Source organism: Pseudorca crassidens, chromosome 12 (genome assembly GCF_039906515.1).
Source record: "Pseudorca crassidens isolate mPseCra1 chromosome 12, mPseCra1.hap1, whole genome shotgun sequence".
In the NCBI taxonomy this organism is placed as follows: domain Eukaryota; kingdom Metazoa; phylum Chordata; class Mammalia; order Artiodactyla; family Delphinidae; genus Pseudorca; species Pseudorca crassidens.
Window position 1 is genome coordinate 91,027,462 of NC_090307.1, and position 23,629 is coordinate 91,051,090.

Here is a 23,629-nt window from a genome sequence, read left to right on the forward strand (position 1 = left end):
CTCTGAGCATCCTCCAGGGGGCGCGGGACTCTGGCGGGAGCGGGGCGCGGGCCCTTTAAGGCGGAGGGAGGGAGCGGCGGCGGCGTTCATTAACATATATTAGCATGCCCCGCCCCGCCGCTGGGAGGCGGCGCAGGGCTCGGTCGGGCAGGCAGCCTGGCGCGGGCTCGGGGCGCGCGGGCGCGGGGCGCACGGGCGCGGGGACTGCCACCGCCGCGCCGTCCGCCCTGTGAGCGCGATGCGGCGGCGCCGCGCCACCCGGGGGCCCGGCCCGCCACCTCCCTGGGCCCGGGTCCCGCCGCTGCCGCTGCTTCTGCTCGCGCTGGCCGCCCGTGGGGGCTGCGCTGCACCCGCGCCCCGAGCCGAGGACCTCAGCCTGGGAGTGGTGAGTGCGCGGCCGGGATGCAGGGCTCCCGCGGGCCGGGGAGACCCCATCGGGGCGCCTCGGTGCCTGCGGGAACTCGGACGCCCTGCACCCATTTCCTGGGCAGGAAGGCTGAGGCTGGGTCACAGTCTGAGTGTCTTACGCGCGCGCACCCGGGTCTGGGAAAGAGGCGGCGGGTCCCTCCCGGGCTCCGTGCGCTCAGAGCCCGCCGCAGTCGCCGGAGCAGGGACTTCACCTGCTCCGCGGAGGTTGGGGGCTCACTGGCCCCAGCCCCGTTGCCGGCTCCGTGTAGCCCCAAAGGGGCCCCTGAGGCGGGTGGGACAGCAGTCGCAGCCGCCCAGAGCAGGGCGGTCCCGAGTGCGTTCCCCGTGGGAGTGGCGGGGGGGAGGGGTGCGCGCCCACAACCGAGAAAAAGACAGGGCTGCTGAGTGTGGGCGCCCCGGAAAGTCGGTGGTTTCGAGTTTGCTCCGTTGAGGATGTTGAAGACGTTGGGGAGCAAGGGAGCCGGCCTCCCAGCCCCCCGCTGGGCATGGATCTTGGCCCAAGTCCCTGTCTCCTTCCACCCCCAGGGTGGCCAGCCCTGCCTTGCCACCCTTGTCCCTGTCCTGAGCCTGCTGGAGTCCCCCTCCCATTCCCAGGCTGGGATGTAGCCGTCCCGCCTTCTCCTGCGCCCCTCCCTCAGTATCAGCTGTCCCACTGGCTTGGAAACCATACTGGGGGACTGCGCAGTGTCTTCTTCCCACACCCCTCCCCCTTTCAGCCCGCCAGGCTTGGAGCCTCCTCTTCGGGACCTGGAAGATTTAGATCAGACTTTATGGGTCTCGCCACCCCCGGGCCCCGGGAGGCCAGGCGAGGGTGAGAGCAGGGCGGTGGATGAAGCAGATTCCTTCTGAGGCTTCCGCCCCTGCAGTTGCCCTCACTTGCACAGATGAAGGGACAGGGCCGGGGACCTTGCTCCCTGCCTCTGCCCCCGGCCCACGGCAGTCTCCTAAAGGGGTGCCGATAAGGCTCCTCTCCCAGGCCAGTGGCATTCTCGAGCTCCGGGTGGCTTTCAGGCCAGTGCAGGCGTTTGGGCGGCATCCGCAGCCCCGTGGTTGGCAGGACTCGGCCACCCCCGCCCAGCTGCCGCAACCCCTGCAGCCGCCTGCGGGGGAATGACCACGGTCCCTGCTGTCTGCATCCAGACGCCAGAGGGTCCCCAGCGCCGCTTCCTCCCAGCCAAACTGCTCTGAAATCGGGGTGCCTTTGCCCACCTCCTCCGGGCCCTGGGGTGTCTGAGGGCATCAAGTCTCTAGGTCTAGGCTGGGTGGTAGTAGAACCAGGCTCCCACCTTCCAGCTGTGAGGGACCCCACGGGAGGGTTCCTGGGGGTCGGGCCCGCACGCTCAGGGCATGGAGCTCCTAGCCCAGCCAAGTGCGTGTGTCTCGCCCAGGGCTGTTCTGAAGTTTCTCGCCGCCCACCCAGAGGAAGCGGGTCAGGTGCACACTCCGGCTCCTGGCTTGCACCGCCATGCCTCCGCCTCTCCCTGCTCCCCTGGGTTCCCCGGCAACGGGGCACTGGGCAGGGGACGTGGCTCCCCAGCCTGGAGCCCCAGAGACAGCAGAGCCCTGGTATACGACCCGGCGCATAAAGAGCAGAGGATGCTGCCCTTGCCCAGGGAGACCCCCGCCCCACCCAGGGAAGGCCAGGACCCCTCCAGCCTGAGTGAGAGAAACCTTCCTGCCTCCTGCCCCCGACTTGCGGGCCAAGGGCGGTCTCTGGTGGCCTTCGGGGGAATGACACCTCAGCGCATCAGACCCGGAGGTGCCGGAAGGCTGGGAGTACCAGCAGGGATTTGCGGGGAGGAGGGAGGACTCCCCTCCACCCAGCTCTGCACGCTGCCCCCAGGGGCCCACTGACTGGATATTCAGATCTAGGGCTGCCAGTGAGGAGAAGGGCCCCTTTGTAAGTGTGACCCAGCTTCTGCCAGACAGAGCCGTGCCCAGCGGGTCTCTTGTGCGCTGGCTGTCCCCGGGAGGGGGCTCCCCAGCCCAGCCCGCCCGAGCCTCAGAGGAGAACAAAGCACCGGATTGAGGCCTGACGCGCCGGTCCAACGGTGGGCTTTCAGGCCTCGGCGAGCGGGACAAAAGAGCCCCGTGCCCTCCTGGGGTTGTCGACTGAGCCGCAAGTCCTTCTGGGCCCGTTTTCATTATTTTATTTCTGAGTAGGTAGTACCCACAGCAGAATATTCAGACCATGCAGAAGGGTCTGCAGGGGCCGTTGTCTCCCTCATTTCCTGAGGATCCTTCCAGAGGTTGTCTGGGCACGTAAAAGGGCATGGGGACCTCGGTCCCTTATTTCTACGGATGACAACCTGCTGCCCACTGCCGCGCGCCCTGCGGTTTTCACTTCCCAGTCTATCCTGGAGAACGGTCCGTGTTGGAACGTCTCGGTCCTCCTGGTTCTTTCTTTCCACCCGTCGCATTTCACTGCACGGATGTCATGTCCATTAGCCAGACCCCCGCACGGACGGGCAGACTGTTCCTAATAGTTCGCCATAGCCAGGAGCTGCCAGGACGCCCGCTTACTGCGACGTGAGTATGTGAGGGACCCATGCTGGGGGAGCCCAGGTGACAGGTATGCACGTAACGTATCGTATGTTGGCAGATTCGCCACCGTCCTCTAAAGTTTGTTCTCAGGTTTCTATCCCAGCAACAAAGTCTGTGAGCTCTTGTGCCTTGTACCACGCGTGCTGGCAGGTCTTTTGATGTCTGACACCCAGACGGTGACAGTGGCTTGTGGCTGAGAGTATGTGAGGGTGGCCGGGAGTAGCGGCCCAGGGGGCTGGGCAGGGGCTGGAGCTCCTGTGAGCACGTATCCGCCTCCAGGGGGTAGGGAGGGGGGTGGCGGGGGTGACCATCACCGTGGCCTCAGCCAGTCGCCTCTGGGTCCCCAGCAAGTGTCTGGCACCTCGGTGCACTCAGGACCCGTATCAGACCTGGCTTGGGGCCGGGAACACCCTCTCGGCTGCAGTCAGGGAACCCAACCGAGGGGACCAGGGATGGTGTCACTGAGCCGCCCAGAGGGGAGCCTCGCCTCCAGGTTCCCCTCCCAGAGCTTAGGACCCAACTGGGCCCCTTCCCGACCCTGGAGGCACGTTGTCAACAAGTGAGTCGTTTCCCAGACACTCATGGCCTAGGGCGTCTGGATGACTGAGAAGTCTTTGTGGTGCTTTCGGGGGCCTGTGGCGTGGGCGGGACCGCCCTGGCCGCCTGTGGTCTGAGCCCCGGGACTGTGGAAGCTGACTAAACAGGCTGGCGAGCAGCCTGGCAGCTGAGGAAATGTCGTTGCTCTTTCAAGGGGCTCCGGGGCCAGCCTCTGCTCACAGCCTGCGATCTGAGCATTGGGCCTCAGTCTCCTCGTCTGTAAAGTGGGGCCATGAGAGCGGGGCAGTGGGGACGTTCCCTGGGTGATGCCCCTGAATCTCTCACCACAGCGTCTGCAGGCAGTAAGCTGCCTTCGTGTTCTGAGGAGGGGGTGTGGGAACAGGGACAAGGGCTTGAGGGCTCACCAGGGTCCTCCCTGATGCAGTGCCTTCCTGGGGGTTTCCGAGGGTGCTTTGCATGCATGTGGTTTTTGCCTCTCGGTTAATGGTGGCTCGGAGCTTCCAGTGAGATGCTCTGGGTGCAGGGCCTCTGCTGAGCACGGGAGGGGTGACGGGTGCATCTGTCACACGCTAGCCGACAGCCTGCTGTGTCCCTCCCAGGCACTGTCCAGCTCTCAGGAGGGATGGATAGTGGCCTGGGCAGGATGCGGGACCCGCCTGCCCACTCCTCCATCCTCTCTTCCCTCTGTACCCCAGTCCTACCAGTTCCTTTCTGCTCCCTGAACTTCCAAGGCTGGTTCCTGCCCCAGGGCCTTTGCACAAGCTGTTCCCACTGCCATGAATTCTCACCTCGGCTCATCATCTGGCCAGCTCCTTCTCATCCTTCAGGTGCCACCCCCCCGAGCACCCATTTAAGGAGCCCCTCCACCCTGTCTCACTTCCCCTCATAGCACAGCGGTCCTGGGAATAGGCCCTGAAGCCAGATAGCCTGGGTTCCCCTCCCAGCTCTGCACTGTCTGGCTGTGTGACCGTGGGCAAGTGTCCTGACCTCTCTGCACCTGTTTCCTCATCTGTAAAATGGTCATAATAATAGCGCCCACCTGTAAGATCATTTCAGTAGTTCTCTGTTGAGCGCCTACTGTGTGCCAAGCGGGAACTGAACCCCACAGACCCCTGTTCTCACAGCTTTCCCCTGTGGGTGCTGTGAGTAATTGAGCAGCGCTCAATAATCGTTGGCCATTAGGATCACTAATCATTTATCATCTGTGACACTTATCACGTGTTTATCTTTGGCTTTCTGTGCAAGACTGTCCCTCCTGCGTAGACAGCAGGACGGTGTCTCCCCAGACCTTCCCTGTCCCCCCGGCACCTGACACAGGGATCCCTCGGTGAGGGTGTCGGATGGACGGGTGGACCGTCAGAGGAGGTTCTGGGAGCATCCCCCTGGGGAAGATGCTGGGGCAAGGGGTCATCCCAACCGCCAGCAGCCCCTGGAGGAAGACGCACCCTGCCGGGGGGCCACCAACCCCCTTAGCTCTGGGTCTTTAGCGCCCGGACGGCCAAGCGGGTCAGACACAGACTTGAGCCAGAGCTGCGCCCTGGGACCGTGAGCCATTTCCGCAGCTGCACGTGGAGGTGATGGTGACACCGCCCCGTGGGTGCTGAGCAGTGAGTGGGTGAAGGTGCAGAGCCGGCGGCACGCAGTGGGTGCCGAAGGGCCTGTTACTGTTTGGGGGTGGGGGTGGGCGCTCTAAACCACCGCCCGCCCGCCTCCGCTCCCCCCGCGCTGTGACGCTGTCTGCACTGCCCTGGGCCTCCGTTTCCTCAACTGTGCCGTGGGGCTAATGACACCGCTCTCCATACCCGCTCCAGACGAGGCTGGCGGAATCCAGTTAGAGACGGAGGGCGAAGGGGGCGCCGACAGTTCAGCCGCCGTCCCCACTGTCCCGGCCAGACACAGGCCCCTCACGGGGCATCGGCGAGCCGACAGGCGTCCCGGGGTCCCGGTGGCTTCGCTCCGGTCCTGCTCCCACGGCCAACGCGTGCGGCGAGCCCTCATTTCCCCCCCTGTAAGTGGGGACAGCAGTGGCCAGGCCTGGGGCTGTGGGAGGGACCTGCGGGGGCACTGCACACAGTAAGCACTTCTTGTTTACCGGCACCGGCGCCGTACAGCACGTCGCAGCGCGGCCTTCCCTCGCCCACTGGTCCACCCGTCTGTGGAAGGTTGGTTTGCTGCGCCGCCTGGGAGCCAGCACCGAGGCCGCAGGTGCCTGCACTTGACGGCTGACCTGCTGGGCCGAGGGCCGCTCAAGACGTGAACGCGGGGCCGCTCCGTGGCGGCGATGGCCCACTGGCCTGTGACTGCGGAGGTCAGGAGGGAGTTCTGTGGTGTGTGCGTTAAACATCGTTAAACATCGTTAACGCTGTGAACGCATGCACGTTGTGTCAACCAGCGATAAACGACATAGAGAAAAACAAGACCAGGCGGGGGCTGGGCAGGGCGAATGGGAAAGCCACGGGAGGGATGGTAGGTGACTGCATTTGCGGGAGGGGCCGGCGCCCCACTTCCTGCCAGTGCCTTGGGCAGGACACCCACCTCTCTGGGCCTCGGTTTCCCCATCTGCAGTAATGGCTCAGCTCACGGGGGTCCTTGCGGGGAGGAGGGTGAAAGCATGTCCTTGGCTGTTAGCGATTCTCCAAGGCGGGGCAGCCCCTGCGGGTTTGGGGCTCCCCTCGCTCCCACCCCTCCCCCCTCCCCTCAGCCTTCTGGAAAGTTCACCCTCTGCCCACACAGCCTCGTTGCCCTGGAGACACGGTAGCCGTGGTGACAGTGAAGGGAGGACCAGTGGATGAGCACAGGAGGGGGCTGGCCCAGGCGACCCACAGGCTCTGCAGGGTATTGGGGGGCAAGGGGCAGGGCCCCCACCCCAGGGGCCGTCCTCATGCAGGCACCACTGAGGTGGGTGCAGGGATCGGGGCTGCGCGGGCTCCAGGGGCAGCCGAGGCAGGGCTTTTGTCAGCCTTCGCCCCATGCAAGGACCCGGCCCTGAGGACGGGCTCTCAGCCTGGTTCCTCTGTGATGTTCCAGCGTGTACGTACTACCAGGAAAAAAAGTGAAACCCCGGCCCTTCGGGAGTTTGCTTGTCTCCCCTGAAGAGGGGAACGGAACGAGCTGGCAGGGCGAGAGGGAGAGAGAAAGAGAGAGAGAAAGGGGCTGTCCAAGACGCCCCCTCCCTCACAGGGCTCTAGGGTGACTGTTCCTTCCCAGCAGGGATGGGGGCTTCTTGTCGGGGACACTTGTGTTTCCACTGAAGGCAGAACAGGATGGCTCAGGCTGGGCTAGGGTCCCCGTGGGTTCTTCAGGCCCCCCGATCCACGCATCACCTGAGGGCCGGTGGCTGCCAGGGGCTCGTCCTGTTGTCAGACACCTCCTGAGGATTTCCCCCAGCGAGCCGTCCAGGAATCGACACAGAAGCCCACCGCCACTGGTGGGGCCACGGGGAGGAGGTGGGCCCGGGGTGTGAAGAGAAGGGACGGGCTTTGCGATGGGGGAGGGAGCTGCGCTGGGGGCAGGTGGGATGTCTGAGCCCAAGCCTGCGGGGAAAGGGGGAGGGAGCCCCTGCCTCCCGCCAGCCCCTCAGATCTGGTCCCTTCTTGTGCTCCTTCGTGCAGCAGGGGCTGCAGGCTGCAGTGCTCAGGGCCCGGGCAGGCGCCAGCAGCTGCCGGCCGCGGTCGGAGCAGAGCTTGTCCCAGGCTGGCGCAGGCCCTCAGCTCTGCCCTTGTTCTGACCTGTAGCTGAAACCTCCTGCTTTTCAATGTTAGCAGACGTTTCCAAACCACCTGAGGTGCTCTTGAGGCCTGAAGCCCAAAGATGCGCTTGGCCTTCGGGCCAGGCTGCCCAGCACCAGCGGGCGCAGCTCCTCTGTGAGCCCCAAGGAGCCCCGCGAGGGCTCAGAGCGGGGCTCTGCTACGATCAGACGCCCAGCTGTTATCCCAGCCTAGAAGGGGACAGCCGGGAGACGGGTGGTCCCCCCAGGCTGTCTCAGCCCCTGCCCACCCAAAGCAACTGGCCTGGGTGGGGAAAGGCGCTTGCCTGGGTGGACCATTACCTGGTAAGGAGAGTGGGGACAGCATCGTCACCCAGCATCATGTACGGTCTGAGGACACCCCGGAGGGATTCCTCGTGGTGCTGGGCGCCTCCAGGCTCTGTAGCTCAGTCCTGCAGTCTTAACAAAGAGCTGCAGAGTGTGTGTGTTTTCTGACTTTCCGAAAGAAAACGGCAGCATCAAAACCTTAAAGCACATGTAAAACTTTCCCCCAAGATGCGTAGCCACAAGCACACATTTTTTAAATAATTTTTGTTGGAGTATAGTTGACTTACAATGTCGCGTTAGTTTCTGTTAGTACAGCAAAGTGGATACAAATACACATCTGTAACCGGGAATGCTCTCAGACACTGATTAGCCGGGGGACTCAGTAAATCCTGTTGGCGGCTGATGGGGTGCATTTAAATGTGTTTGAAGTGATGTGAAGGGTGGTCCTCCCGAAAGAAGGGTGCTCGGGGTGGCAGAGGCCTCAACAGCACAGAGGGCAGAGCCGGGTCGGGGTGAGCCTGCCCGGCCCTCGTGCTCCCCTCGTCTGGGCACAGGATGTCACCCGTGTGTCCACCGGGAGCGCCCCTTGGTTGCTGTGCACTGTGCTGCCTGGGTCGAGGGGGGTCTCCCGGTCCCCCAGTTCTGTGCATTCTGGGGGTTCCTTCAGGAGTTGGGGAGGAGGTAACGGAACAGAGAGAACCCCAGCAAGGACTCAGTGTTTCCTGGAAAGGAGGGAATCCAGCTAGTCTGCTGCAGGTGTATGCAAATTATATGCAAATCATTGAGGACCCTCCTGGTCAGTTACATTCCCTGGGAATTCCAGGAGGATAGACCCCCTCCCACTGAGCACCCTCTGGGCCCCCTGTGGGGTCAGATCCCTGGGGCGGGGAGTCCTCAGGCAGGGGCTGCAAACTCGCAAGCTTCTGGGGGCCCTGCAGGTAGCATAAATGAATCGAAGATTTTTTACATGTCCACCAAAAACAAAAAAAATAGACCTGCAAGCCGGTGCATTTCTTGAAGCCTGGTCTGGGAGGGGGTGGAGCTCAGAGAATCTCCCAAACCCTGCGCTCCGCGCACCGTGGGTCCTCTGGCGCTGGCTGATGAGCCCACCCCGGCATTGCGTCCACGCGGCCGAATGCTTTCTCTTTCATCCTTTAGGACATTTATTTATTTATTTATTTTGGCTGCGTTGGGTCTTTGTGGCTGCGCGCGGGCTTCCTCTAGTTGCAGCGAGGGGGGCTACTCTTCGCTGCAGTGCGCGGGCCTCTCACTGCAGTGGCCTCTCGTTGCAGAGCACGGACGGGCTCTAGGTGTGCGGGCTTCAGTAGTTGTGGCACACGGGCTCCGTAGCTGTGGCTCGAGGGCTCTAGAGCGCAGGCTCAGTAGTTGTGGCGCACGGGCTTAGTTGCTCTGCGGCATGTGGGATCTTCCCGGGCCGGGGCTCGAACCCGTGTCCCCTGCATCGGCAGGCGGATTCTCAACCACTGCCGCCAGGGAAGCCCGGCTGAGTGCTTTTTATGGGATTGTCACATGGCTTGGGAAGTGGGCATGAGCGCCGTGTGGCAGCTGAAGAAACAGAAGCCCCCCAGGAGGTCCCCACGGATGGCATCGGTGCCTCCCTGTCCCCTGGCCCCCCACAGATGGTAAAGGGGTTCTATGTGTGTCCGTGGTATAAAGGGTTGCCCCCCACTCCTGCTCAGAGGACCCCCACTGGGGCACTTTGCATCAGAGCTGTCCGCTGACAACACACACCTTATATGGAGGGTACCTGTGTCAGGGCTGATGTGAGCATTTCCACGTTCTAACTCTTTATATCCTCACATCCATAGGCGAGGAAACAGCCCAGAGGGGGTGTGACTTGCCTCAGTTGCACAGTGAGGAGGGGGCTGGGTGGGATTTGCACCCAGGCAGCCTCGCTCCAGAGTCTGGGCTCTTAACTACTGTGCACATGCAGCTCATAACCAGATTCCTAAAACCAGATTCTGAGCCCATTGCCCTTCTCAGCACGGGTTTCAGACCTTGGGTCCTAAACTGCTGCCTCACAAGCCAGCTCCGGGCCTGAATTGGGCGCTCACGATGTTAAATAACCTTTTAAAAATCTCACTTCCGGAAGTGTCCCCTGGGCATTTTGCTGCCTCAGGAGGAGTGAGGTGGGGCAGGCTGCCATGAGCAGTCGCACAGGTTGTGCACTGCTCAAACCCACCCATCTAAGGGGCATCAAGTTTATTAAGACACTTAGGCAAGGAAGGAGCATGAGACGCCCTGTGGGCTACTGGGCAGGGGCTGGAGTGTTGATCAGGGCTAGGAGAGGCCTGCCCCTCCCCGCAGTGATGGCCCCAGGCAGGTGGCTCTTCTGTGGGGCTGAGCTCCCCCTCCACCCCTCACTGTACTCTCTGCCCGCAGGAGTGGCTGAGCAGGTTCGGCTACCTGCCCCCAGCAGACCCCGACACAGGGCAGCTGCAGACGCCAGAGGAGCTGTCCAAGGCCATCGTGGCCATGCAGCAGTTCGGAGGCCTGGAGGCCACTGGCGTCCTGGGTCAGTTCTCAGGGTGCAGTGGGAGATGGGTGAGCTGAGCCCAGTTCCTCCTAACTGCCCCCTCCAGCCTGCCCTGCTCTCCTGGGATGGAGGGAGGATTCCCGCCGCATGGGATCCCTCCGTCATCCCCTCCCCATCCCCGGCCGTGGGCACAGCAGGGGGTGAGTGTGTACCAGCCGCACCCAGACCCCCTTTCCACACTTTCAGTGGGGTCTCAAACTCCATGCCACGGGCCGGGCAGGCCAGCTGTCGGAGTGGGGTCTGGCCACCCATGCCCCAGTTGAGTCGCCCCATTGGGGTGCTAGGCCTGTGCTGTTGAAACTGCCCGCTTTCCAAGAGAAACCAGAAATCTGGGGGGGTTATGTGAGCACCCCACTTTTTACATTTTGGCCACAAATTCCAATTTTGTAAAGACTTTTCGAAGGGCCAGCTGATCAAAACATGTCTGTCCCCGGGCCTCTTGGGAGTAGACACGTGTGTCACACACAGACCCGGTCGGGTGTGTGTCCCGTGAGATGCAGGGAATGTTGGCCGACGGTCCGAGTTGGGGCCGTGCCCCCTCCGACTGCTCAGATCCCTGCCGTACGTCAGTGAATGCTTTGAAAGCCCCCACTCCTGGCCTGTGGACGCACCCCTGGCAGGGGGGCCCGACATAGCTGGAGGCCTGGACCTTGTCCCCACAGACCTGGTGCAGAGCGAGGGGCCGGGACTGGAGCTTGGGGCCAGCTCTCGGGGAGCTGCTGGGAATCCCCGGTTGGGGGTGCGCGTGCGCTGGGCCTGGCTCCTGACCCCCGCCCGCCCGCCCGCCCTGCAGATGAGGCCACCCTGGCACTGATGAGAACCCCGCGCTGTTCCCTCCCTGACCTCCCAGCCGCAGCCCCGGCTCGAAGGACGCGCCAGGCTCCGGCCCCGACCAAGTGGAGGAAGAGGAACCTGTCATGGAGGTGGGCAGGCGGGGCTCCACCGGGCCTGGCCTTTCCGGGGGTCTGGGCGTCGGCCAAAATGAGCACACACAGACCGGGGCTTAAGAGACAGGAATTTATCCTCTCGGTTCTGGAGGCCAGAAACCCGAGGTCCAGGGGCCACAGGTCCCTTGGAGGCTGTGAGGGAGAATCCGGCCCCGCCCCTGTCCGGGTGCCGCCAGCAGCCCTGGGCCCGTGGCTCTGATCCTTGCTTCCGTCTTCACGTGTCCTCCTTCCGCGTCTGTGTCCCCTTCTGTCTGTTGTGAGGACACTCACTGGTTTTAGGGGCCACCCTATTCCAGGATGAGCTCATCTCCATCCCCGCCCCAGTTATGTCTGCAAACCCCATTTCCAAATAAGGGCCCCGGTGCCCCCCACCGCCCCGGGGCAAGCTGTTCCAGGGAGCGCACTCCAGCCTGGGGCGGGGGCACTGGGCCTGTCCCTGTGACCGACCCGGCTCTGACCCCGCCTGCCCCAGGGTCCGCACGTTCCCGCGGGACTCGCCCCTGGGCCGCGACACGGTGCGAGCGCTCATGCACTACGCGCTCAAAGTCTGGAGCGACCTCACGCCCCTGAACTTCCACGAGGTGGCCGGCAGCGCCGCCGACATCCAGATCGACTTCTCCACAGCTGACCACAACGACCGCTACCCCTTCGACGGCCCCGGCGGCGCGGTGGCCCACGCCTTCCTCCCGGGCGACCACCACACCGCAGGGGACACCCACTTTGACGATGACGAGGCCTGGACGTTCCGCTCCTCAGGTGCGTCCGGGTTGGGGTGGCCCCGGGGACCCCGCATGACCCCCAGCCCCTGACAGAGCCCACGATGGTGTAGGGAGCCACACCAGCCCCCCAGGAAGAGGAAACCGCCACGCGTCCCCTGCCTAAAGCCGTGGGCACCTGTCCAGCTCAGGACAGCTCTGCTTCCAGCCGTCTCTGCACGGGCAACCCACCTGGCGGGCCCGGGCTGGGCTCGCAGGCCTGGGACGTGACTCCGTGAGCCAGGCTTATCCTCCCCCTGGTCCAGCTCCCAAGCGGGAGTGCAAGCTTGGAAGGCCTCCGAGGCCTCGGCACGCCATCACTTCTAAGTCCCATTGGCCAAAGGAGTCACGGGCCCCTAGCTTCAAGGCGGGACGAGGGGCAGAGCCGCGGGGCACAGGCTGCAGGTGCGGGCGGGGGAGACGGGGGCCTCGTGGGGTGAGTCTATATCCCAGGCTGGGGAGCCCATCCCAGCTGGAGGAGCCAGAAGTGGCCCCGTAGAACCTGTGGGTTTTATGCCTCGATGGGAGCCCAGGCCCGTCCTGTGGGGCCTGGAGCATCTATTCAGTGCTGTGGGGTTGAGGGAGCTTACAGTGACCCCTGTAACTTGGGATCCTGACGGCCAGCAAGGCCTGAAATATTTACCACGTGGCCCGTACAGAATAGTTTGCCAACTTTACTGTGAGGGGCACGTGGGAGGTGAGGGGGACCAAGAGACCCCCGGGGCCCGAGAGGCCCCTGTGAACTCCACAGGGCCTCCTAGGGAGCAGACAAGCCCTGAGTGACTCCATAGGACCCGTCTGTCAGGACCGGGGCCTCCTCTGTAACCAGCTTGGCGGACTCATCTCACCTCACCCCACGGGTCCCGTCCCCGTGGCCCAGCAGGAGCTGGTGGTGCCTCCCTGGGCTCACTGGCTCCTGTGTCCCCAGATGCCCACGGCATGGACCTGTTCGCAGTGGCTGTCCACGAGTTTGGCCACGCCATCGGGCTGAGCCACGTGGCGGCCACACGCTCCATCATGCAGCCGTACTACCAGGGCCCGGTGGGTGACCCGCTGCGCTACGGGCTCCCCTATGAGGACAGGGTACGCGTCTGGCAGCTGTACGGTGAGTCCCCCCCAGAGCCATCACGGGTCGCCCGGGGATGGGGACAGCGATGCCGGGGACCCCAGAGCACAGAGCCCCACGGCAGAAATGCCAGGGACCCCAGAGCACAGAGCCCCACGGCAGAAATGCCGGGGACCCCCGAGCACAGAGCCCCACGGCAGAAATGCCGGGGACCCCAGAGCACAGAGCCCCACGGCAGAAATGCCGGGGACCCCAGAGCACAGAGCCCCACGGCAGAAATGCCGGGGACCCCAGAGCACAGAGCCCCACGGCAGAAATGCCGGGGACCCCAGAGCACAGAGCCCCACGGCAGAAATGCCGGGGACCCCAGAGCACAGAGCCCCACGAGAGGGCTGGTTCTGTCTTGTCTGCTGCGCGCTCGGCACCTGGGGCCGCCTGGCACACGCTGGCTACCCCGCGGTGTGTGTGGAATGAATAAGCAGGTGAGTTGTGTCGCCAGGGGTCCCTAAGACCTGGGGCCCCCGCTGCCTTCTCCACGGAGCTCATCTCAGAGCCCCGGGCAAGATCCCACGTCCAATCCCCAGACGGTTTCAGGTTGTGACAGCTGACGTTGATGGTGACCCAGGGCCCATGCAAAGCACCTACATGTATTAAGTCATCCAGTCTTTACAACCTGTGAAGTAGGTACCACATCCCCACTGAGAGACGGGAGCGCTGAGCCAGGACTGACCCAGGGCCAGCTCCGGGCCCCCTTCCGCTGGGGACACATCAGGCAAGGTGGCAGAAGGAGGTCTGTCCTGGGAGCTGCGAGAGCAAGGTGGGGGTGATGAACCTCCCCCAGTCACCCCCCTTCTCCATGCTGGTCTCCCTAACCCCACGCCAGCCTGCCCCTACCCACAGTGGCCAGAGCAGTCCTCTTAAAGCCTGGGACCGGGTGCCTCACCTCGGAGGCCAGCCTCCCCTCATTCCGCGTCGCAGCCTCTCCCCCCGCCTGGGCCGCCCCACCCCCGCGTCGCTGTTGCCCCAGCGCTTCCCACCTTCTGACATCTGTGCACGTCCTTTGTTGAAGCACAGTTTACGGTTTTTACCCTTTGAAAGCATTTGGTACATTCACAATGTTGTTCAACCGCCGTTTCTCTCCACTTCCAGAACGTTCTCATCCCGCCCCCCTTTCCCCCGCCATCCCACCTCACCCATTAGCAGTCACGTCCCATCCACTCCCCAGCCCCCGGCAAACACTCGTCCCTTTTCTGTGTCTCTGGACTTGCCTCTTCTGGACGTTTCACATAAATGGAATCGTACAATGTGTGGCCTTTTGTGTCCGGCTGCTTTCACGCAGCGTGTGTTTTCCAGGGTCCTCCCCGGCGTAGCGTGCGTCAGTAATTCATTCCTTTTGACAGCCGATCATTTTATTTATCCATTCTTCCGCTGGTGGACATTTGGGTTGTTTCCACCTTTTGGCCATTATGAATAACGCTGCTGTGCACATCCATGTACAGCTTTTTGTCTGAACACCGGTTTTCTGTTATTTGGGGTCTGTGCCCAGGAGTGGAGTTGGGGGGCGGGGGTTGTAAACCCGCCCTTAAGTCAGTGGGGCACCTGCGCCTTCCGCTCACGCATCCCGAGGCTCCGGCTCCAGGGACGGAGTCTCCCCTGCCCTGCTCACCGCCGCAGCCCGGCGCTCGGCCCGGTCAAGACGCGATGCCACCCACCCGATGGCCCCGGCTCCGTCCTGGCGGCTCCAGGAAGGGTGGTGGGGTCTGCAGGGCCCAATGCAGCCTCCTTGTCTCCACAGGCGTGCGGGAGTCCGTGTCCCCAACGGCACAGCCAGACGCCCCAGAGCCCGAGGAGCCGCCCCTCCTGCCGGAGCCCCCCGATGATCGCGCTAGCACCCCGTAAGCCGTGGGCCCCTTGTCTCCACTCTGCGGCCAGCACGGCCCCCAGCAGCGGCTCCGGGTCCTGAGCTCGTGGGGCTTCTGGGCCAGCTGAGCCCTGAGTGACAGTTAGTTTCTTTTCTTATGGACAGACAATGGAGGGGACCCCCTGCTCACCCCAGCCCAGACCGTGCAGAGGCCTTGACTTTCAAATGTGATTTCCTCTCACCCTTCATCCCAGTCAGTCGTCGACGGCTGCGTAACAAGCAGCCCTGCCTCGTGGCATGAAACCCCCACTATATCGTGAGGCTCGTGGGTTCTGTGGGTCAGGAACTTGGACAGGGCACGGTCGGGGGTCGGGGGTCGGCTCCACGGTGTTGGGAACACCTGCTGGGGGCTGGGATCGTCTGGGGGCATCTTGCCTCAGGTCTGGTGCCTGGGCTGGGCTGACTCGAAGGCTGGGCTCAGCTGGGCGCCATCTGTGTCCCGTGCCGGAGGCTGGATTCCTGGAGTGGCTGTCCCAAGGGAGCATCCGGAGGGCTGGCAGTGCTGGAGGCCGCGCGGCAGCTGTCCGCCTTTTAAGGCCCAGCTTGGATTCGTCTAGCCCCGTGGTGAAAGCAGTCAGAGCCTGCCTACTCTCACCCCCCCATCCCCCAGTGGAACAAGTGCCACAGAATCTGCAGGGAGGCGTCCCCGTCCACCCCCCCACCTTTGCCCTCACAGCCTGGCATGCCTCCGTGCCACCTTCACGCTCACACAAAACACTAAACACAAAAATACAAACAGAAATCTATGTATTTAGGCTTCCGTGGTTTGGTTTGTTTCGAGGTTTGGTTTTCCAGACGTGGGATGTTTTCATGCTTTTCTCACTCCGCTGTATGTGGTGAATTGCCACTGAGGTCACAGATGTTGCTGTAACTTGTGTTACTGTTGGTCTTCATTGCACTTACTTATTGAATAAGTAACACCTGCCAGCAGTGCGCGATTCCAGGGGCACAAAAAGCAACTCACAGCGAAATCAGTCCTCGCCGGTGACCTACCAGCCCCTCCCTGGGGCAGACATTTGTGCATGTGCGTGTCCTTCCAGAGAGATTCCACACGTGTGTAGAAAGCCCAGCGTGTAGATGTACATGCGTGAGCCCAGTGGGATGTCCTGTGCTGCTCCGTGCCTCAGCTCTGGCCCCAGGGCCCGTGGAGGCCTCTGTGTCTGTGAAGATGCCTGGGTCTCGGGGCTGAGCTGCACTGCGGTACGCGTGTGCCCTGCCCTGTTTCTAAGTCCTGGATCGGCGGGCATTTAAGCTCCTGACCTTTTGTCGTCACACATGACGTTGCTGTGAGTACTGTCCGTGGACAGGGCTCCAGACTCAGAATCGGGGTCCCGGCACGCACGCTCCGCGCTTCTGTAGAAAGTGCCCAGCTGGCTTCCCGACGCTTCGCTGGCAGCGTGGAGAGCGCCTGCTCGTCCAGTGCGCTCGCTCAGCGATCCGTCTCGCATCCTGCACGGCGAGCGTGGGGCTGTTTCACCTGCTTTTCTCTCTTGACTAAACTGCTATGGTCGCTGGGCCTGCAGGCGGTGATGCGGGCGTGCAGGGTCCTTCGGGGATGCTTGTCCCCATGGCCTTGCCCAGCCCAGCTCCCCGGGGCAGCTCCCAGCCCGGCCCTCTCTCTGCCCCCAGGCCCGGGAAGGATGTGCCCCACAGATGCAGCGGCCACTTCGACGCGGTAGCCCAGATCCGAGGCGAGGCCTTCTTCTTCAAAGGTAACCCCCTCGGGTCCAGCGGCCGGCGGACACAGGAGCAGAGCCCACCCTGGGCCCCAGGCCGGCCACCTGCAGCCCCACCCCCTGTGTTCCCCTAGGCAAGTACTTCTGGCGGCTGACCCGGGACCGGCACCTGGTGTCGCTGCAGCCGGCACAGGTGCACCGCTTCTGGCGGGGCCTGCCGCTGCGCCTGGACAGCGTGGATGCCGTGTACGAGCGCACCAGTGACCACAAGATCGTCTTCTTCAAAGGTGGGTGCCCCCCCATCTGGGTGCCTGCCGGGCATCGCTGACCGGGGGCCGCAGCCCGCGCTCCCCAGGACCCCCAAGGCTCGCGTCCACGCAGGAGGCCAGTCCTGTGCTTTGCTCTGTGGGTCCAGAGCTCAGAGCAGAGAGGCTCACGTTCACGTGTGCACTCAACCAGTTTGTAGTTATTGAGCACCTGCTGTGTGCTCTGCACTGTGGCAGGCCTTGCAGGCACACAGTGGGCAAGACACGAAAATCCCTGCCCTCATTCTGGGCCAGGGGACACACGATAAGCACCTGCAGGTAATGAGGGAGTTAACTTCAGGTGGACCTGCGGGACCAGCATACCAGGCCGAGGGAGCTGCCAGTGCAAAGGTCCTGAGGCAGGAACAAGCTTGCTGATTGAAAGAACCTGGAAGAGGGTGATGAGGCTGGATCAGAGTGAAGGGCGAGGAGGCGGGGGTGGGAAGGGCAGGTCCTCGCCAGGGGCCGCGGGAAGGAGCTGGATTTAGCCTAAGAGCAGGGGGAGACTGCTCTCCCATCTCAGTCCAGGGTGACAGGTCCACTGGAGGAGGGGTGTCCCTTCACCCTCAACAGCCCTGCTCCCGGGCGGAGCTGGGGTGGTGGTTCCCGCCCTTGGGGAGCGTGCTGTCTCTTTGGGGAAAAGGCAAGGCGCCTCGCCTGCAGCAGGAGACTGAGCCCTGCCAGTTCTGTGGGCGCCTCGGGGGCTGTGAGCCTTCCTCAGTCTCACGCACTGCTGTATGTACGTGCAGCTGTGTTTTGGGGGTGCAGGGTCTGTAGCTCCCCAGAGTGAAGCCACCCTGCTGCCCTGACCCAGGCTCTCCAACCTGGCCTCCCTTGTGTGGTGCCTGGGCTCGAGCCCTCCACACTCACCCTGGCGCGCCCCCTGACAGTGGAATCACCGTCTCCCAGGCTGGATGTCAAGGGCCGGCCACAGTCATGGTGGGGGGGCCTGTCTGGCATCTTCTAAGTAACTTGGATTGTTTCTTAACATTTAAAAATCGGGAGATCCCCACGAGAAACCACAGCTCCAGACTTGAAATGTGAGACAGTGTGGGCACTTGGGGCCTCTGCGCTCGCCTGGCAGCGTCCGCTGGAGCAGGTCGGGCTGCCCTGTCGACGTCACCCCACGTGTGCCCACTCACGGCCCTTCTCGTTGTGATCGACGGGGCCCTGTCTGCAGCTGTGCCGTCGTTTCCTTCAGTTGTTGCCAGTCTCTGACAGATGATCTTTTAGAAAGTATTGTTAATTGTGGTAAAACACACACACACACACACACACACACACACACACTGTAAAAGTTACCGTCTTAACCATTTATAAGTGTAGAGTTCAGGGGCACTAAGTACTTTCACGCTGTGTGCACCCGTCACCACCGTCCATCTCTAAAGCTTTTTCATCTTGTAAAGTTGAAACTGTCCCCATGAAACACTAACTCCCCAGCCCCCCCCAGCCCCCGGCACCCGCCAGCCTGCTCCCTGTCTCCGTGGACTTGCTGCTCTGGGGGCCTCATACCGCGGAAGCACACGGGATCTGTCCTTTGGCGACTGGCTTGCCTCACTGAGCACCACGTCCTCAGGGTCATCCCCGGTGCGGCAGGGGTCAGAATCGCCCTCCTTTTTCAAGGCTGAGTCGTGTTCCATTGCGTGGATGGAGCACATTTTACCATCTGTCGGTGGGCACTTGGCTTGCTTCCACGTCTTAGCCGTTGTGAATAAGGCTGCCGTGGACATGGGTGTACGGATAGCTCTTTGAGAACTTGCTTTCGGTTCCTTTGTGTATATACCCAGGGGTGGGGTTACTGGGTCCTGGACTATTTCTTTCTCCCACAGCAGCCGCTCCCAGTTTACATTCCCACCAGCGGTGCCCGATTCCCCCCATCCTCACCTACGCTTGCTGTTTTCGGGGGGCGGGTTTGATCGTGCCCGTCCTACTGGGTGTGAGGCGGTGTCTCGTTAGGGTTTCGACATGCATTTCCCTGATGATCAGTGATGTTGAGCATCTTCTCGTGTGCTTACTGACCACTTGAATATCTTCCTTGGAGAAATGTCTATTCCAGTCCTCTGTCCAGCCAAAGATCTTTCTAATGTTTTGCTTCTTCTTCATTTGTATCTTCTGTTTTCATTTGTTTCTTTTTTCATTTGTTGTTTTGTTTGTTTCTTTGGCCGCGCCTTGCAGCTTGCAGGGTGAAAGCACAGAGTCCTAACCGCTGGACCGCCAGGGAATTCCCTCATTTGTTTGCGAAATAACAGGGTCGAGTTGTTGCTAAACCGGGCGGGAGTGGGGGACATGACAACACACACCCAAATTTGATCCCCACCCTCCTGCGGCGGAGCAGCTGAGGATGTGTTTCCAGAGCACAGAGTCAAGGACACCCAACAAGGGTCTTAATCACACCATTTCCAAAAGCTTTACGTGCGGATTTGAGGTTCTTGGTGATTTCTAAAGCTCTGCTTCTGTGTAATCTGACAAGGCTGCACACACGCAGGTCCGGTGGGCCTTCACCCAGCGCCCTTCCTGCTTTGCCCGTGAACGTGCTCAGCCCGCCTCACAGCAGAAGTGGACAAGGCCCCGCTGAGCGAAGTGGCTTCTCGGGGTGGGAGCGGGTAGTCTTGCCCCCTGGCTGTGACGCGGCCGCCTCATCTGGCCCCGCCTCCCCAGGCTGCTGGCACGTGTGGGACCCCTGCCGGGAGCACAGCAGGCGCTCAGTGAACCCTCCTGGGACTTACGCCATGGGCACTGCGCATCGGGGTGCCCGTCTGTGGGAGGAGCAAGGGCTGGGGCCCTCGCCCGGCGGGCTGGGCGAACCCCGGCCCACGGCTCTTTCTCTCGCCCCCAGGAGACAGATACTGGGTGTTTAAGGACAATAACGTAGAGGAAGGATACCCGCGGCCCGTCTCGGACTTCGGCCTCCCGCCGGGCGGCGTCGATGCTGCCTTCTCCTGGGCCCACAATGACAAGACTTATTTCTTTAAGGACCAGCTGTACTGGCGCTACGATGAGCACACACGGCGCATGGACCCTGGCCACCCCGCCCAGAGCCCCCCGTGGAGGGGCATCCCCAGCACGCTCGACGATGCCATGCGCTGGTCCGATGGTGAGCCGGACGCGGGGGGAAGGGCGACTCCGGGGCAGCCTCTGCCCCAAACCTGGGGAGCTGGGATCCAGTGGCAGATGCGTGCGTCTGCTCCGCCCCCCCCCCCCCCCCGGCTGCAGACACCACCCGCCCCCAGAGGGGCCCCTGGGTCGCCCCTTCTGGCTCTTGTTCACCTCTCGGGGTCCTTTCCTCGCCCCCATCACCCCTCCAGCCATAGCAGCCTTGCCTCCTGCTCTCACACACACACCTCAGGGCCTTTGCACCTGCCGTGCGTCCCCCCCCCAACACTTTCCCCACCGGCTTCAGGCCTCCACCCAAACGTCATTGCAGCGCCTCCTGGCTGCAGTGAGAAGTACAGCACCCTCCCACAGGGGCAGCTCCACCCGTACGGGAAGTTTCATTTGTTCTATTTGCAAAGCCATGTCCCCAGTACCTAGAACAGCCTGGCACATAGTAGGCCCTCACTAAATAAATAGTAGGGAAAAAGCAGAGGTCATCTCATCCATCCCCCTGCCTCCAGGCGGCTCCTTGAGCTTTCCCAGGCCTGGAATGCTCTGAGTGCCCACAGATGGGCTCCCCGTAGGCTGAGACCAAGACTCTGACTCTCACCTGAGACATTCTACGTCCGTCCTTCCTACTGGCCCCGCAGCTCTCTGTATCCCGTCCTCCTGCCGTCTACACCGAATCCCGCGTGCTGCAGCGGCCGGAGCTCAGCTGCCTGCCCTCTTCTCCCCCAGGTGCCGCCTACTTCTTCCGCGGCAAGGAGTACTGGAAGGTGCTGGATGGCGAGCTGGAGGTGGCGCCCGGGTACCCGCAGCCCACGGCCCGGGACTGGCTGGTCTGCAGAGACCCGCCCGCTGACCCCGAGGGCGCAGACGGAGAGGCAGGGGCCCACGCCCGGCCGGGGCAGCGCGACCACAGCCGCTCAGAGGACGCCTACGAGGTCTGTTCCTGCACCTCCATCGCCGCCGCAGCACCGCGGGCCGCGGGCCCACTGCTGGCCGCGCTGCTGAGCCTCCTGTGGACAGCGGCCCGGGCCCTGGCGCTGTGACATTCGGCGCTGGCCTGCGACAGGACAGAACGGGCTGCGGTCCAGAGCCACAAAGTGCAAGGACTGATGCCCGCCCCTCCAGCGCCTGAGCCAAGCGCCCCTGCAGAGCGGACCCCGCCTTGCAGATGGGGACGGCGCCGCCAGCCCCCCAGGCCGAGGCCGCCGGGTGCAGCCCCCCCGACTCGGCAGAGGCCAGCAGAGGGCGCTGCTCCCCGGGCGCGGATGCTGGGGGAGCTCCCGCCTGGCCTGCCTGCCCTCTGCCAGCTGGGGAGATTGCGTCACGGCCCGGCCGGGCTGGGGCCGGAAGCCGTCCTTTCAGCGAGCGAGTGACTGAATCCCACGGAGACTGACCGAGGAGCCAGGGGTAGGCTGGGCTGGGGGCGTTACATCGGGTCCGCAGACCCTGGCAAGAGCAGCCCGGAGGCCCACGGGCACCCCCTCCCCGTCCCCTGCCGCAGAGCCGCCCCTGGTGCTTCCGCCCGCCCGTGGGGCTTCCTTTCCTGGTCCCAGTGGGCCTGCCGGCTGCCTTGACCAGGGCAGCCGACTCCACGGGCGAGCCCCCAAGCTGGGGCCGTGGTGGGCTTCCCTTGTGACGCGTTTCAGACAAACACGATCTCTTCCTGCTTTGTAACGGCTCAGGCTCGGCTCCCTGACGCGCTCAGGCGGTCCGAGCGTGGGCGTCCTCCGGGGCCTGTGCAGCCCTGGCCCCAGACCACCTGCACTCTGGGGTGGGGGGCCTCCAGGGAGGCCTGTGCAGTGGTCACCAACACCTTCCTGCCCAGCGCTTACTTGACGACTCCATGACCCCTGGGTCATTACACCCATTTCACAGATGGACAAACTGAGGCCCAGCTCAGGGAAACGAGCCTCCTGCCCACAGGCAGGGGTCGGGCCGGGTCAGGTGTCAGGACCTGGGGTTCTGGCACGTTCGCCCAACCCTCCCTGATGGAGGTACTGCTCCCTGATGGAGTACGTGCAGGTACTGCTCTCAGTGCGGGACGTGCAGAACAAGACAAGGTTTTGGGTGGGGCACCTGGGACGCTGTCTGCCACCCCGAATGCCCCTGAGGGCCTCCCAACAGGAAGTGCAGGGAGGTGGCTCCGTCCCATTTCTCCTTCTGCTTCTGGCTCCAAGGCCAGGATGGCAGCCACCGCTCTCCCACCCGGAGGGGCAAAGAGTGGGAGCTGTACCCCCTTCACCCGGGAGGGCGACCTTTCCCAGAAGCCCTGGCTGCCTGCCCGCTCTCACTGGCAGGGAGCGATTCATCAGTGCTTCTCCTGGGGGTGCGTGGACATGGGGGTGGGACGGTCCTTGCCCATCCCTGTCGCAGCCATAGGTAGCCCCAAAGGTAGGGTCACCTGGGTTGAGAACCTCTGGTCTAGAGGAATCAGCACCCCTCCCTGGGGCTGGGGCAGGTGAACACCTGCAGCAAAAATGGTGTCGGTTAGAAAGAGGAGAGTAGGTGATGTGAGCATCAGGCCATAAGGGGGTGCGAAGAGCCCCTGCAGGGGCCGCCTTAGAGCCGGGGTTCTCCAGGCGGGGTGCCCAGCCAGCAGCATCGGCATCACCCAGAGCCGGTAGAAATGCAGATTCTTGGGCCTGGCCCTGCCTGCTGATCAGAAGGCTGGGGGTGGGGCCGGCCATGTGTTACCCTCCCCCCCTTTCTGCGAGTGTGATACACGGGGAAGTTTGTGAACAGCTGCTTTCCAGGGGGCTCCGGAAAGGCCGCCTGAGCCGGGGAATGAGCTGAAACAGCGAGGAGGAGCTGGTTGTGCAGCGATCTGAGGGAAGAGGCCGGCCGGGGGCGCGGGGGGGCTGGGGCAGGGCAGGCGCACACGTCCTGGGGTGCAATGGGCCTGCCCAGCAGAAGCCCCTGCATCCTGGAGGTTTTCCAGGAGGAGAGCGGGAAGCGCGAGGCCAGCCCACGTGGGGCGTGGGAGGCTGCTGGAAGGCACTGGCACTCGTTCCCTGCATCGTGGGAGTTACCACCACCCCCGCTCTAGGGTGAGGCCCAAACGTTCGCATATTCAGGAGAGAGCTCAGGCTCCCGCAGCTGCACACCTCCACCCCTGCCTGATGCCCAGGTAGCAGAGGCAGGCTCAGGGCCCATCCTGGGATGCGTGGATGCCATGGCCAGGCAGGCAGTCTCCAGGCCAGGCCACGTCCCACATCCGTGTGTCCGCCATCTGGTCCCTGGGCCCAGGAAGGGTCTCCGCCCGTCTTACCACACCAGATGGACTAAAGGTGCCTCCTGGGGGAACAGGCTACCTCTGCTCATCAAGGACGCCCCCCCCCCCCGGGGTCCCACTTCATTCTCCAGCAGCCTGCGGGGGCGTGGGGGGGGCAATCCTAGGCCCTCGTGTATTTGGGGAAACAGCTCAGATAGGGTCCCCAGGTCCCCTGGGCACACAGCCCGTGGGTCAGAGCCGGCAGTGGACCGGGTCTACAAGAACCCAGGCTCTCTCATGGTGGGTGGTGGTCTTACTCTCATGTTAAAGCCAAAGACCATTTTATCAAACGTTCCCGCTAATTCTGTCTCACATGAAGTAAACAGTAGACACAGAAGTGGCGCCTCTCTGTGTTCAGTCCTAAAGGACAAATTAGCAGTAAAAGTAGTGGCAGCAGGAGCTGCTCCCACCAGGGGCTGCGAACCAGGGGTCTGGGCACTGAACAAACCCATGGAAACACTCGGC

The 23,629-nt window shown here is 63.1% G+C and overlaps 1 protein-coding gene across 3 annotated transcripts; it reads left to right on the forward strand.

The window, feature by feature from the left end:
• Window positions 1–171: 171 nt before the first annotated feature.
• MMP17 (matrix metallopeptidase 17) lies at window positions 172–21,567 on the forward strand. 3 transcript variants are annotated; one of them, XM_067701248.1, is made up of 10 exons: window positions 172–385; window positions 9,968–10,100; window positions 10,915–11,044; window positions 11,541–11,824; window positions 12,752–12,928; window positions 14,685–14,784; window positions 16,440–16,522; window positions 16,621–16,773; window positions 19,628–19,885; window positions 20,623–21,567. In XM_067701248.1, exons 1-10 carry the CDS (start codon window positions 239–241, stop codon window positions 20,934–20,936), a joined length of 1,779 nt encoding a protein of 592 aa, XP_067557349.1. In that variant the 5' UTR covers window positions 172–238; the 3' UTR covers window positions 20,937–21,567. The 3 variants fall into 3 exon arrangements, with proteins under 3 accessions (XP_067557349.1, XP_067557350.1, XP_067557348.1); XM_067701249.1 differs by lacking the exon at window positions 172–385 and adding an exon at window positions 796–2,958; XM_067701247.1 differs by lacking the exon at window positions 172–385 and having other exon boundaries at window positions 8,944–10,129.
• The last annotated feature ends 2,062 nt before the right edge of the window (window positions 21,568–23,629 follow it).

Excerpts from the sequence above, each read along its gene's own strand:
- MMP17 (XM_067701247.1), top strand. The coding sequence starts at position 9,730 with ATGAGCAGTCGCACAGGTTGTGCACTGCTCAAACCCACCCATCTAAGG. Across the intron at positions 10,130-10,914 it reads CAGGGTGCAGTGGGAGATGG|ATGAGGCCACCCTGGCACTG; the intron begins GTGAGCTGAGCC and ends CCCGCCCTGCAG. Across the intron at positions 16,774-19,627 it reads CAAGATCGTCTTCTTCAAAG|GAGACAGATACTGGGTGTTT; the intron begins GTGGGTGCCCCC and ends TCTCGCCCCCAG.